The following is a 14,100-nucleotide window of genomic DNA, read 5'->3' as shown; positions in this document are numbered from 1 at the left end:
TAGTACAGCTGCCAAGGCGGGCTTGCCCTGCACAGGCCTGCCCAGGTTCAACTCCAATAAACCCATACGGTCCAGAATCCCACCGGGTGGGATTCCTGAGCGCAGGGCCAGGAGTAAGTCCTGAAAACCCGGGTGTGGTCCCCAGATCAAACCAAACAAACCCCCAAGCAGATAGGCAGAAACCGCAGCAAGAAAAGCAGCTGGAGATAGTACAGAAAGATGGGCAACAACGGGTGACTTGTCTCACAAAAGTAGCTGGACACCACAAAGCAAAAGGACAAAACAAAAAAAAATTTTTTTTTCTGTTTTTCTTCCATTCAGCAGCACAACTAGGTGAGTCAGCAAAAGTTTTTGTCCATTATAGTTTGGAGAAAAAAAAATGACTTGGCGGCCTTCATTACCCCTTCCTCCCCGCCCTCGACTGTACCATTAAATCCTAGATACTGGGGTGACCAAGAAGGATGGCGAATCAATCAATATTTGCCCCAAACCTTTCCGCATGGCAGATTTTGCTACTTTCTAACACTTTTGTTTATGACTGCCCGCTTAGGAATTTGTTCTGCTTGCAAGGTCGCAGCAGAGCGGGCACTGAACTTTGGTCGCTGGCTGAGGGGTGAGGTAAACAACGGGACTATAAATATCAGCTGTTGTCTGTGCCTTTGTGGCGCTGTGGAGCTGAGGAGGGGCAGAGGCAGGCGCCGCGGAAGGGGCTGTAAGTAGGGATTTGGCCGCTTTCTCTTTCAGAGTTTGGTAAATCTTCTGATTTTGAGATTTTGAGTCCGACAAACATACTCTTTTATTTTTAAGCATAGGTTTTTTTGTTTTTAAGAAATAGGTGGAGGGGTAAATGAAAGGCGGGAGGGGGGAGAGAGAGAGAGAGAGAGAGAGAGAGAGAGAGAGAGAGAGAGAGAGAGAGAGAGAGAGAGAGAGAGAGAGAGAGAGAGAGAGAGGGAGGGAGGAAGTGAGTGGGTCAGGTATCTTTTTACTGAATGAGGCTAGAGCCTCATATTTTGGGGGGAAGGAAAGGGGAAAAGTTTCTTCATAGTATGCCTTTCAATGGGAAACATGTTAAGTGTTGCTTTAGTATGTGGCAAACTTCTAGGTCTGTAGTTGCAAAGTGGTGAGATCAGTGGAATTTGCAGCTATTTCCTAATTTGTATTGACGAGACTACAGAAACCCCAATCTTGCTATTTATCATTTTTTTTTTGTTAGCTATCGTTTTTTCAAGCTGACTCTATAATTATGAAAAAGTTGATTTTCAAAAAAAAATGATCTAAAGAAACAGAGTTGAACAATCTGTTAATTGTGGCAAAGGAACATCTGCAAGTGGAAGCATTTATTCCAATAACATCCAAAATCTTTTTTTGCCAAAATATTTAAATGAGGAAAATACCATTTCCATTTGATATTACCTAGTTAGCTATTTAGAACATTATGCCATTTGGAAAAAATGAAGATATCAACTATTGCATTGATGCGTAAGATTCTATAACTACTGAGTTTATATTCGAGAAAGTAGGGGAAACCTAATCATTTTTTGCATGAGGCAGACATCTTAAATTATTACTTTGTTGTTTTGGGGGCCATATCCGGTGGTGCTCAGGGATTACTCCTAGTGAGTGTGGGTGACCATATGTGGTGCTAGGATTGAACCTGGGTTGGCCATGTGTGGGGCCTTTCCCACTATACTATATTTCCAGCCCCCAAACAGCTTAAATTATTTTGGTGGTTTTTCTTTTTTGTCATTCAGGGACACAAAGAGAACAGTTGCTGCTATAGTTATACCTATATAAAAACTGACAACATATTTCAGTGGGTTAGAGGTTATGTTGGATTGATTAGCAAAATTGGCTTGAAACCAATCTTGTGACTATATGTATAAACTTGGGCAAAATGCCCAAATTCTCCTTTAGTCATAGTTTCCTTAGCTGCTGAAAGGATAATGATCAGAATTAGAAAGTTTAACTGACAAGTTATAAAAGCAAGCTTGACACACTGCTAGTCAGTAGGTATAAGAAGGATAATTGTGGGACCGGAGTTATAATACAGTGGGTTGGGTACTTAGTTGCATGCTGCCAACTTGGGTTCCATCTCTGGCATCCCTATATGTTCCCCCGAGTACCACCACGAGTAATTCCTGAGTACAGAGCCAGAAGTAACCCCTGAGCACTGCCCCCCAAACAAGCAGCCTCCTTCCCCACCACGAAAGGATAATTGCATTATCAATACTAATACTGTCTTAATAATTCTCTGGAGATTATATATATCCTCTTTGTTTTTATTAGATAATACACTAAACCATTTTAGGATAGTTGGAGTTTTTTTGTTTTGATTTTGGGCCACAACTGGTGATGCGCTGGGCTTACTTTTTGGCTATGCACTCAGGAATCACTCCTGGCGGTGCTCTGCGGGGACCATATGGGTTGCTGAAGATTGAACCCCCTGCCTCTGGGTGCTCCTGTAGACAGATCTCTGGCAGGAAGGTCCAAATTAATAAGCCAGGTCACCTGGAGACAGACTGAACAGGTTAGGTATTTATGGGAAACAGGATGATAGCTGTGAGGGTTATTTTCACCGGGGAGTCATCTGTGAAGGTGACAGAAAGGCTTACTTTCTTACAGGACAACCCCACCAATGTGGAGAGGCTTGGGGCTGGCCCTGGCTCTCTGTCTCCTCCCTGGAGGAGGAACAGAGAGCCAGGGGCAGAGCTCCTTGTGTAAGAAACCTCCAGCCTGGAGCATAAGGGACGAAGATCCAATGCTGAACTCAAATGGCTCAGTGACTGTGGTTGCTCTTCTTCAAGCCAGCTGACATCTGTGTATTATCCAGGCATCTAGGTAAGGAATTCTTTCTGTGGGCTTGAATTTCTTAAGGGCAAAGTGTTAGATATATAGAAGAGGTAAGCTTAAAAGAGTGGAAAAGATGCATTTGTTGAATCACATTTTGGGAAAAATTTTATGTTCACACAGAACATTTTAGAAGACCAGGAGGATATACACCAACATGTTTACAGTTGTTTCTAAGGTCATGAAAATTTGTATTTTTTTGTTTTATGTTTTATAATAGTCTTCTAAACATGTATTTCTTTTTTGTGGTCTCATTGCTTTTATTTATTTTTACTTATTTATTTATTTTTATTTATTTATTTTTTAATTAGTGAGTCACAGTGAGGGTACAGTTACAGATTCACACATTTTCATGCTTGTTTTTCCCTCATGCAATGTTCGAGAGCCCATCCCTCCACCAGTGTCCATTCTCCACCACTTATGAACCCAGTATCCCTCCCACCCTCCTATCCCATCCCCCCCACCCCGCTCCGCCTCTGTAGCAGAGCATTCCAATTTGTCCTCTCTCTCTCCTTTTGGATGTTGTGGTTTGCAATAGGGGTATTGAGTGGCCATCATGTTCAGTCTCTAGTCTACTTTCAGCGTGCATCTCCCTCCCCGCTCGGGATCTCCAATCACATATTACTTGGTGTTCCCTTCTCTATCTGGAACGACTTTCCCCCAGCGTGTGAGGCTAGCTTCCAAGCCATAAACATGTATTTCTTGTATAATTAAAATATCCTAAAATGTACTTCTACAAGTGGATTTTAATATAGGAAGGAAGCAAAGATGCCAGTGTGGAATGAAGCTAGGCTTGACCACAAAAGTCATTAAGTAAACATATATAAACAAATACATGTTAAGATACTTTATTCTTTAGTCCCCAAATATTTATTGGGTAGTATTCTAACTGTAAAATGTATTAGCAAATAGGGGCCAGAGTGATGGTACAGCGGGTAGGGCGTTTGCCTTGCATGCAGCCAACCCGCATTTGATCCCTGGCATCCCAAATGGTCCCCCAAGCACTGCCAGGGGTGATTCCTGAGTGCAGAGCCAGGAGTAACCCCTAAGCATCGCTGGGTGTGACCCAAAAGGGCAAAAAAAAATGTATTAGCAAATAACTAACATACAGTTGTTATTAATTAATTTAAGAACTAAAAGAACTTATTTGTGAAAGTATTTAGCATAAAGTTTTAATGGAACACCTTTCAAAAAATAATTTAAAAATGAAGCTTTTTAGCTTTCTAAGCCAAAAATACAGAAGAGGTACAAAAAATAGTACTAGAATTTCCATGAAAAAAAATAGGAGAAAGAAAAGTGATGAATGAAATTAAGGGTGTTTTATTATTTTTTTTCCTTAACTAAACTATTTCAGATTGGAAGACCTGCGAGTAAAACTGGAGGAAGAAGGATATTCTAACATTTCCTATGTCATTGTTAATCATCAAGGATTCCATTCTCAACTGAGATATAGACATCTTAAAAATCAGGTTTCAGAGCATATTCCTGTTTATCAACAAGAAGAAAACCAAACAGACATCTGGACTCTTTTAAATGGGAATAAAGATGACTTTCTCGTATATGACAGGTATGTATATAAACACAAAATACTCAGACATATTCCAAATCAAAAATTATTTGAATATTCAACATTAAAAAGATTTTAAAAATGACATTTTCTTGTTATTTTATTGACAAATAATCTGCTGCTTTGTGAGTCATTTAAAATGTTTGGTTTTAATATTATTGAAATAATATTCCTTGGCACAAATGAATTGAACATTTCAATTGGAAAATTAAGAAAAAAATGACTGTATTCCTCTCTCCTGCCCCTTCAGTAAATTGTTATTCTGGTTAAATAGAAAAAAAGCCCCCATATTTGTATCATGTATAATTTGAACCTAAGGATTTTGTATGTTAATAACTATACTTGCAGACTACTCGTTTATCACTAATGCAATTAATAGTTTTGAGGTTACTTACTTGACTTTACAAGCTGTAAAGTATGTTAACCATATAAAGTATGTAAACAGACCACATAAAGTATATTAACCAGGGGCTCGAGTGATAGTGTAGCAGGTAGGGTGTTATCTTGTACGTGACCAAACCTGGCTTGATCCCTGGCATGCCATATGGTCCCGCCTATCTGTCAGGAGTGATCCCTGAACACAGGAGCCAGGAGTAAGCCCTGGGAATTGCCGGGTATGGCTCAAAAAACAAACCAAACAAAAACAAAAAACGAAAAGCCAAAAATATGTTAATCAAAATCTGCCTGAATTGGTTTTTGATTTCATGAACCATTATAGCAATCACATTTTGAAGGAACCTCATGGCATACTTTATTAGTATTTCTAATTGGTGCTCTAATTGTTTTCATTGATCTCCTAAGAAGGGGTAAGCTAGACTCTGCCTAGACTTACACTCTACAGGGTCTTTATTTGTTTCATTTTGGATGGGTGGGGGTTTGGACCACACTTGATTGTGTCCAGGGAAATACACGTGGTGCTGGGATTCGAACCTGGGATAGTGGGTTGCGAGGCAAGTCCCTTATATCTTGTGCTGTCTCTCTGAACCCCGTGCCCTAATTGATCTTATAGTAAATCTTTTTATTGGAATTCATTCTTTTAGATCTCCAAATTTCTGATTTAGTTAGTTGCAAGCTATAAGCATTCAATATTTACATAAAATTATATAGGGGTAAGATGTGGGCATTTTAGCTCTACCTTTTGTGAGAATGTTAAGCGTTGTGTAATTTATTTTCATTGTGATGAAATTTTTATATATACACATACATTTTTAAATGAACAACTATCTAAGACTTGAGCTCTTTTATTCTGCTTTTGATCTCTTGTATGGAATTTTTGTTGTCTTAGAAGTTATGAGAAACTTATGTAATTTACAGAGCTAAGCACATCAGTGGTTTGGGCACTTGAAGTAGAAGTTATAGGTCTATTACAAAACTGTATTTGACCAAACCACAATGATTATACTAAAGGTGATCCTATTTTTTTCTTTTTATTTTATTTTTTCTTTTTTGGTCACACCCGGCAATACACAGGGGTCACTCCTGGCTCATGCACTCAGGAATTACTCCTGGCGGTGCTCAGGGGACCATATGGGATGCTGGGATTTGAACCCGGGTCGGCCGCGTGCAAGGCAAACGCCCTACCTGCTGTGCTATCACTCCAGCCCCAAAAGGTGATCCTATTTAGACAGGTCTATAAAACATCAGATGCCAGGATTAGATGCACTACAGTCTATACCATAACCCGACCTTGTAGATTATGCAAGGGAGCTCATCTGAAACCCTGTTTAAGGAAATTTACAGAAGGAACACAAGGGTTTTAAGTCGTGTTTGTTGGTTTCTTGGGCCACACTTGGTGGTGTGGGGCTACTTCTGGATCAAATGGTCTCATAGTGTTAGGACAAGAAATATCTATCCAATACTATGTTTAAGTAGAATCACATTACAGAATATAATGTAATAATTTTGTATTTCTGTTTTCTTTTTCAGATGCGGTCGTCTTGTCTATCATATTGGCATACCTTTTTCCTTTCTATCTTTCCCCTATGTAGAAGAAGCCATTAAGATTGCTTACTGTGAAAACAAATGTGGAAATTGCTCTCTCACGGTATTTTTACTTATTATTTCTGAATTATTATTTACTGGGAGAAAAGAGGAAATCTTTTAAGAGTTAGTAAATAAATCATTATTTTATGATCAATTAGATAATCATTGTTTTTGATGATATACTAAAAATAAACAACTGTAGTTTTATAATTACATTCCCTTTGTTTTGCAGTGTATACTTTAAAACATCTTTTCAAGATCCAGACTACCACTTTTTTTCTTTTTTTTTAGACTACCACTTTTAACTAAGGATTTTAGAAAGTAAAAATCAAAAATCACAATTTCAATACTATCAAATGATGTTGCATAATTGCTGGAAGTATTTAACCAACCTAAAATAAGTGTATAATATTGTATATTCTAAATGTGTAAACACAAGCGCACATTGACTTAGTGTGCAAGACTTAGTCATAGCATTATCTGAAATGGCATTTGGGCTGAAATAAAGAATGTAGGACTGTAACTTTTCTGTGAAGTCTTACACAAGCTGCCCATTCTGCAGCTGAAATTACTACACTTCAAAATAGATTGTTTTCTACTGGTTACTGTTATTTTCTCTTTATTAGCATCTAGGATATTTACTCTTGGATATGAGAATCTGTTAGACAAAAAAAAAAGTTAGACCTAGCTGCTAAATAGTCGTAATATAGTATATTTTAAACACTGAACAAAGTGTTTTGTCGAAAGAAATTCAGAAATAACAACAGAAGTACTACTTGGTATTTGTATGCTAAAATCCAGTGAAATTTATAACCTTCCCAAAATTCCAAAACATCAGACCACTCCCCTTAGTCATTCTTTGGTTTCTCAGGTTGATGTTGCAATTTTACTTAGAAATTGACTTTAGATTGAGGTTTAACACTGCATTGATATATCTTTAAACTCTGAGTCTATGATTTGTGGACACACATAGCAATAAAGACAGCACACTAAAGATTTAGATTCATGCAGAGTGGAATTTCTGGGTCAGTGGAAAATTAGTGGTAATTTGTTACTCCAGCTGACAGAGCTATGGTAAGGACACAGTATTAAAGTTTTGGTAGTTCTGATCATTTCCTGACATACACTGAGGTACTAAAAATACCAATTTGGAATATTTATTGGCATTTTTGAATTATCAGAGAGAAATTCGCTTGTATCAGAATATAGTATTACCTATGATGCATTGCTGACATGACAGTCAGCTGATTTTAGGATTTCAGAGTTGACCAACTTTATTTCAGTCTAAGTTCTTTTAATTAGTTTATTAAGCTTCACTTACATAGCTATAAATATAAGGGTTTGAGTTTTTTTTTTTTTTTTTTTTGGTTTTTGGGTCACACCCGGCGATGCACAGGGGTTACTCCTGGCTCTGCACTCAGGAATTACCCCTGGCGGTGCTCAGGGGACCATATGGGATGCTGGGATTTGAACCCGGGTCGGCCGCGTGCAAGGCCAACGCCCTACCCGCTGTGCTATCTCTCCAGCCCAGGGTTTGACTTTTTAAAAAGCCTTATATATCTCCAGACTTTTCTTCAAAATAGCAATGCTATTCTGAAGAAGAGGGCAATTTAAATTCTGCTGTTGATTTAACTACTATAAAAGCTTATGTGAACTACTGAACTTTAATTGTATTATGCGCTTTTAAAAAATATTTTCAAAATAGATATTAATTCACTTGTAAAATGCTTGAGGATTCTTTTATGTTTTCTCTAATTTTTATGTAGACACCAAGATTTACAAGAATGGTCCTGATAGTTTCAATACCACACCCACCACCCGTGTCCCAGGGCCAGTGTCCCTCCTGCAGTGTACCATAGTTCCCTTCCACCTCCCAGTCCTCACTGTTCCTTAGCAAAACCAATTTTTAAACTTTATGTATTATAATTTGGGTCTCATTCTTTACAATTGTGTAGATTCTTGTGGTTTTGATGGCTTGGAAATTCTGTGATTATAAGCTTTGTACAAGAAAGACAGAATTAGATAAGGAAGGGGACAAAACTTGAAAAAAATAATATATGTGCTACTGAGACTGACATCAATTTTTATTCATAAAATGGTAGTAAAACAAAGCCATTCCAGTTTAACTAGCTACTTGGAATTTATTATTGTTAGTTTTGTAAATAATATGTATGCACCCTTGAAAATAATTTTAAATTTATTTATGAATGACTTCTGTATTTGTTGCAGACTCTGAAACACGAAGAATTCTGTAAGAACATTTCTTTGGCATCTGCAGAGAAGCCCACCGAGGCTCCACACCATTTCCATCACCAGCCCCATCATCACAGGCATGGGCACCAGCAGCTTGGGCACCCTCAGTTTTCAGAGCACCAGCAACCAGAAAAGACAGAAGCTTCAGAGCATCCCTCTCTTACACACCTCCATCACCACCATAAGCACAAGGGCCCACCGAGTCAGGGCGACCCCGAGAACTGAGATATGCCTGCAAGTGGAGGGTCTCAACTTTCTCTTCCACAAAAGAAGCTCTGACGAAAGAGATGTATAAATCAGCTACTTTGAAAGTTGCCCAAAGATTCAGAGTTGGCTCCCAGTAGCTGATGCTGACACTGCCGACATCTGGTCTTTGAAAAAACAGGGTCTGCCATCACCTGACAGTGTAATGAAAACCTCCCCTCTTTATGCAGCTGACAGGGTCTTTGGGCAGAGGAGAATGTCATTGAATCCTGACAGTGACGTTTGCCTCCTGCTGCCTGACAGTCAGGTCAGCAGCCCAAGCCCACAGTAGACAACACCAAATGAAGCTGAAAAAATCAGGCAGAAATGTGAAAATGACCTGCAAACTAAACAGTTTAATTGGATTACTCCCCAAATTGGTCTAGGCACAATTCCACTTCCAGCATTTTACTAGCTATCTAATTTGTGATCCAAAAATAGAAAATTAGATTTGTGCAAACATAAAGAGAGATATTATTTGGCTTCAAAATTTTAAATTTATTTCAAAGAAACATTGATCCATACCAAAATTTTATTATTGGGCAACTGAAAGGTGATTGCAGCATTTGGTTAATATGTCTTTCTTTTTCTTCTTCCAATATTCTATTTGCATTAATGAAGACAGAAGCAAAAACTATGACCTAGGGGCTTCTGTTGGATACTTAGCAATTGGGATGGAGAAAGAACAATAAAGACATGTTTTCCATTTTTTTCTAACTTCTTCTAACAATATTATCGTTTTCTTTTTAAACTTATCTTTAAAACTGACTAAATCTTTAAGTGAATTCTTTTAGGATTCAGGAATACTTACACATGACTATTTTGCTATCCATTTATATACTTTTTTATATCTAAGACTCATATTTTGATTTTTACTATCACATAGGAATGAAACTTTTATCTGGTTTCTTTAGCATTATTTCACACTCTGTACAATTTGAGAATTTCTGTCTTGAAAGATGTAAGGAGAAGATCCAGAATGCTGTCTATGTTTTGGTTGCTTAGAAAGTATTTCCATAGTCAATGATGGTTTAATAGGTAAACTTATTTCCTGTAAACCTGAACTTCTTTATGGTTAATACCATTAAGCAAGAATGCAGTCTTGCAGTCTTGCACTGTTGGACAAGGTGTGGATATGCTGAAAATAAACTCAATAAAAAGCATAAAGTTATTTGTTGTTTCTGTTATTATTGACAATAGAAGTAAAAATTCCAACTATTTTTTAAGCAAATTAATAGCACTAATGAATTTACTGCTATGCTCAAAGTCGTCTCCGCTTAAGGTTAGAATTTTTGTCAGTAGATTTAAGGTGGGAATCTCTCACAGCAGAAAGGCGTTGTTGTAATTCATGAATGGTATTTCGAAGAATCGAAATCTCCTTGTTTTTTTCTTCTAAAAGATGCTGAAATTTCTACATGAGACACACACACACACAAAGAAAACCACACCAAAACTGTTACTGTAATCCAGGAATAGTCATACTAAGCACTGCATACCTAATGCATAAAGCAGCTTCAGAATGTAAAGTAAAAAAAAAAAAAGAGAATATAAAGTCAACCTTAGTTCAAACTATATTACAGGATTTCTCAGACTATAAAGAGTTAAAAGGAATTTCCAATATTTTACTGAACTAATATTTACTAGTCTAAAATTATTCAAAGGGTCATAAAAATTTTAATTCCTTTCTGATTAGGTGGTGCATTTTAAGAAAAACTATTACGTATATTCATAAATATTGCATTTAAAAATAATACACAAAGACTAATACTTCTAATACTTATAGAAACCAGTAAAAATTCTCTTAAGCAGCAGCTGGAAGGAAAACTCACATACCTTTTTGTAGATACTATGTGCTAAAGCAGTAGAATCTGGATTTGATTTTGATTTAACTTGAACTGTTGCTAGTTTGGCATCAAACTGAATCAAGTTTAAAAATAAGGTTACTATTAACATTCAAGTTAAACAATGAGTAAAACTATAAATACAAGCAATTCATTGTATCCCTTGACATACCTTTAAGTGTATTTTTCGTATGGCAGTACTACTGAAAAAATATTTTAGAAATAATTATTTGCTTAAAAAATATTTTTCAATTGGGAGAGGGCACAACCAGTGATGCTCAGGGGTTATTCCTGCTCTGTACTCAGGAATTAGTCCTGGTGGTGCTTGGGCACCCATATGGGATCCTGGGGATCAACCTGGGTTGGCCGCGTGCGACCTCTCTAGCTCCTAGAAATAAGTCTTCAGAGCAATAACACCTAAAGAAGATTAACACTGGCTGCATGCAAATTTTATCTGGGTGTTAACATTTTTTATTATTACCAAATCAATATATAAACAAAAATTAATACTAGTTTAAAATATGAATTAAAACATTAGTGATTATATCACCCCTTCATTGTTGTGGTAACAGGGGCCACACACATACTTGCTGTGATGTTCACAAATTTTTTTGCTGTGAATTCACTGAGGGTCCCACATCCAGCTGCAGTGCTTGCACTGTCACCGAGGTGCTCGCTGAGGAAAAACTCCAGTGTTTGTGCCCATGAACATTCTGGCTATAATGCTCACTACGGGTTACTGCGGTGCTCACTTGGCCTTAGCAGAACCACACTTTCCGGTTATTCCCAGTGCTCAAACATCTTTAAAAGTAATGTTTTTCTTTTCAAACATTTTTTTAGTGGTGCCTATTAAAGATTGTATTCCTCTACCTGTGTGCTCACATGCAACCGGCTATGGTGTGGCAATATAAGCTGGTAGTAGTACTGAGGACAACAGAGCACCAGGATCATGCTTGGCACATGTGGCACTGGGAATCAATGATGTTCCCCTGGCAAGGCAGTTTTTCCAAGATAGGAACCTATCCCTGGGCCCCATATTTATTTTTATAGGGGCTAGCACTTTAGAGCAGGAGGTGGGTGGATCCTGGGCCAAGCCTGGAGATGTTCAGTAAGGATTTGGGTTTGAAGATGAAGTGCTATTAAGGACTAGTGGTCCTGGGGCCATGTGGGGACACCTGAAGGTACTCAGGGGTCATTGTGATATTGGGACTGAACTCTAGGCCTGGAGACGCCAGGTCTATGCTCTACCAATGAGCTATTCCCTGGCCCTGGGAAACTTCTTACAGGTAACAGATACTCAGGCTTTACACAGTGATTTGGAAGGGGTCAGCATCTTCTTCTTCTTTTTTTTCCTCAAACATTTGGACTAACAATCTAGCTAACAAAGGTTGAGAATCTAGTTGATTTAAAGATACTAAAAATATTTTTGTGTTGTATCAATACTTTTTTTTTTGTGAACAAAATGAGGTGGAATCAATAGTAATGGCAGAAAATTTACTTTTCTGTGGAAAATTTGAGGTTCAATAGTAGAATTTGGACATAATTTTGTTGATTTAGTTTTAACTCTTCCTGATTTGATATGAAAAGCAGTAAGTTAAAAATATTTCCCACGTAGACTTTTTTTTTTAAAAAAGGAGAGTGTCAAGCTGAGCTCAGGGCCATAAGGGGCCATTCCTGCCGATATCTGGTCAACTGGTCTGGTTCAATTAGTTCTGGGCAGAACTGCTGTACCGCTTGTTCCCAGAAGTGCTGGGGATGGCCACCAGGGCCATTTGGTGGTGCTGGGGGTAAGGTGGGGAGGCAGTGCCTGATGGGGATCAATCTCAGGTCCTTGAGCATGCAAGGCATACACCCCTGAGCTATTTCCCAGTCCCTTACAGGCCACTCTTAAGAGGTCATTATTCCATGCCCCCACCCCCCAGAGTCTCTCATATTTTTTCTGGTTGGATTGAATTTAAGGTAGTCTTTCTTAGGGCTAAGAAGAAACTATTTTGTGATTGTCTCAGTATATCAATAAACAATGTTGTAACAGGACCACTAATCATGCGGCTCTTATTAGGATGGCAAAGTGCCATTCACTTTGTGCTAGCCACCAGGAAGCTTTGAGGGAAAGCAAGCTGTATTACTGACAAGATAGAGAAACTGTACAGTGCTCTTTGGGCCAATCACTGAAGTCATGGTGGGTGGGGGAGTGAGAAGAAGGGGAGGAGAGGGACAGAGATGGAAAGAAAGCTGGTGAGAGAGAGAGACAGAGAGAGACAGAGAGAGAGAGAGGAGAGGTTAGGGAGGGAGAGAGAGGGAGGGAGAGAGGAGAGAGGAGAGAGAGGAGGGAGAGAGAGGAGAGAGAGAGGAGGGAGAGAGAGAGGGGGAGGAAGGAGAGAGAGAGGGAGAGAAAGAGGAGGGAGGGAGAGAGTAGGGAGAGAGAGAGCACTAGTGCATACGTGGGTCTGGGGGTTCAGCTTTAATTGGGGAGGGTGGTTCAATATTGGTGAGCCACCAATATTGAATTAATATTAATATTAATATTGTAATTTAATATCTAGAAACAGAACAAAACAAACGAAAACCCAAAACAAGTGGCCCAAATATTGGTGAGCCACCAATATTGTAATTTAATATCTAGAAACAGAACAAAACAAACCAAAACCCAAAACAAGTGGCCCAAAGGGTCAGTTACTTAAATCAATCATGATCTCCAAAACAAAAGAAAACTGACTCAGTGGGAAACCAGTCTGGCACTTTCCCTAATTTATAGTGTTCTGAGGTAGCTCTCTTTGAAGCAGATGCCTTAGCTTCAGAGGAAGTGTCTACTTGCATTACAAAAGGAAAAGAAAAATCTAACCTTCAGGGTTTACATAGGCTAAATGCTGTGAGATTATTTGGATTTGGGAAGAGAAATAGTTACAATGAAAAAAAAAACAAAAAGTGCTACATTATCAAACAAACTTGGGGTTGCCAGAGGCAAGGTCCAGATGGCAAATGAAATATGCATTCCCAGTGCATGATTAGAAATTGCCGGGTCATTCTGAAACATGTCCTATGGAATCGGAGATCCCCATTCAGCCTCTCTGTGGCCTGTGGGTATACTTGACTAGAAGCAAGACTAGAAGCCTCTAAAGTCATCATGACTCCCTTTTTGTCAATGACTACAGTCTTCAATACCATCCATCCCTCACCAAGTAATGCAGGGATTGTAACCTTCCCGTTGACAGGGTAATTTATCATATTTAAGTTAGTGAACTCTGAAAACATGGTAAAGTGGGACCCAGGCTGAGGGATGGTGATGGAAAGGAAGATTGGCAGACTCTAGAAAAAAAAATTAAGAACAACTATTTTGTCAAAATAGTAACATTTTTGTGATTCTGA

At 38.4% G+C, this 14,100-nt stretch overlaps 2 protein-coding genes across 3 annotated transcripts in view; one reads left to right on the top strand and one right to left on the bottom strand.

Moving 5' to 3' along the window:
* The first annotated feature begins 560 nt into the window (after window positions 1–560).
* SELENOP (selenoprotein P) lies at window positions 561–9,989 on the top strand. Of its 2 annotated transcripts, none has more exons than XM_055136429.1 (5): window positions 561–712; window positions 2,623–2,838; window positions 4,202–4,414; window positions 6,341–6,458; window positions 8,627–9,989. In XM_055136429.1, exons 2-5 carry the CDS (start codon window positions 2,636–2,638, stop codon window positions 9,242–9,244), a joined length of 1,152 nt encoding a protein of 383 aa, XP_054992404.1. In that variant the 5' UTR covers window positions 561–712; window positions 2,623–2,635; the 3' UTR covers window positions 9,245–9,989. The 2 variants fall into 2 exon arrangements, with proteins under 2 accessions (XP_054992404.1, XP_004605590.2); XM_004605533.2 differs by having other exon boundaries at window positions 8,627–9,154.
* A 165-nt stretch (window positions 9,990–10,154) lies between these two features.
* The window catches only part of CCDC152 (coiled-coil domain containing 152), a 31,948-nt gene continuing 28,002 nt past the window's right edge, over window positions 10,155–14,100 (bottom strand). Inside the window, exons 7-8 of the mRNA XM_004605578.2 lie at window positions 10,727–10,810; window positions 10,155–10,304 (exon numbers count right to left, since the gene is read on the bottom strand). Coding sequence (XP_004605635.2) covers window positions 10,155–10,304; window positions 10,727–10,810 — 234 coding nt within the window. The remainder of the gene's footprint in view (window positions 10,305–10,726; window positions 10,811–14,100) is intronic.

Source organism: Sorex araneus, chromosome 1 (genome assembly GCF_027595985.1).
Source record: "Sorex araneus isolate mSorAra2 chromosome 1, mSorAra2.pri, whole genome shotgun sequence".
In the NCBI taxonomy this organism is placed as follows: Eukaryota; Metazoa; Chordata; class Mammalia; order Eulipotyphla; family Soricidae; genus Sorex; species Sorex araneus.
The sequence above is the reverse complement of the archived record's forward strand: the minus strand, read 5'-3'. Positions and strand labels throughout refer to the sequence as shown.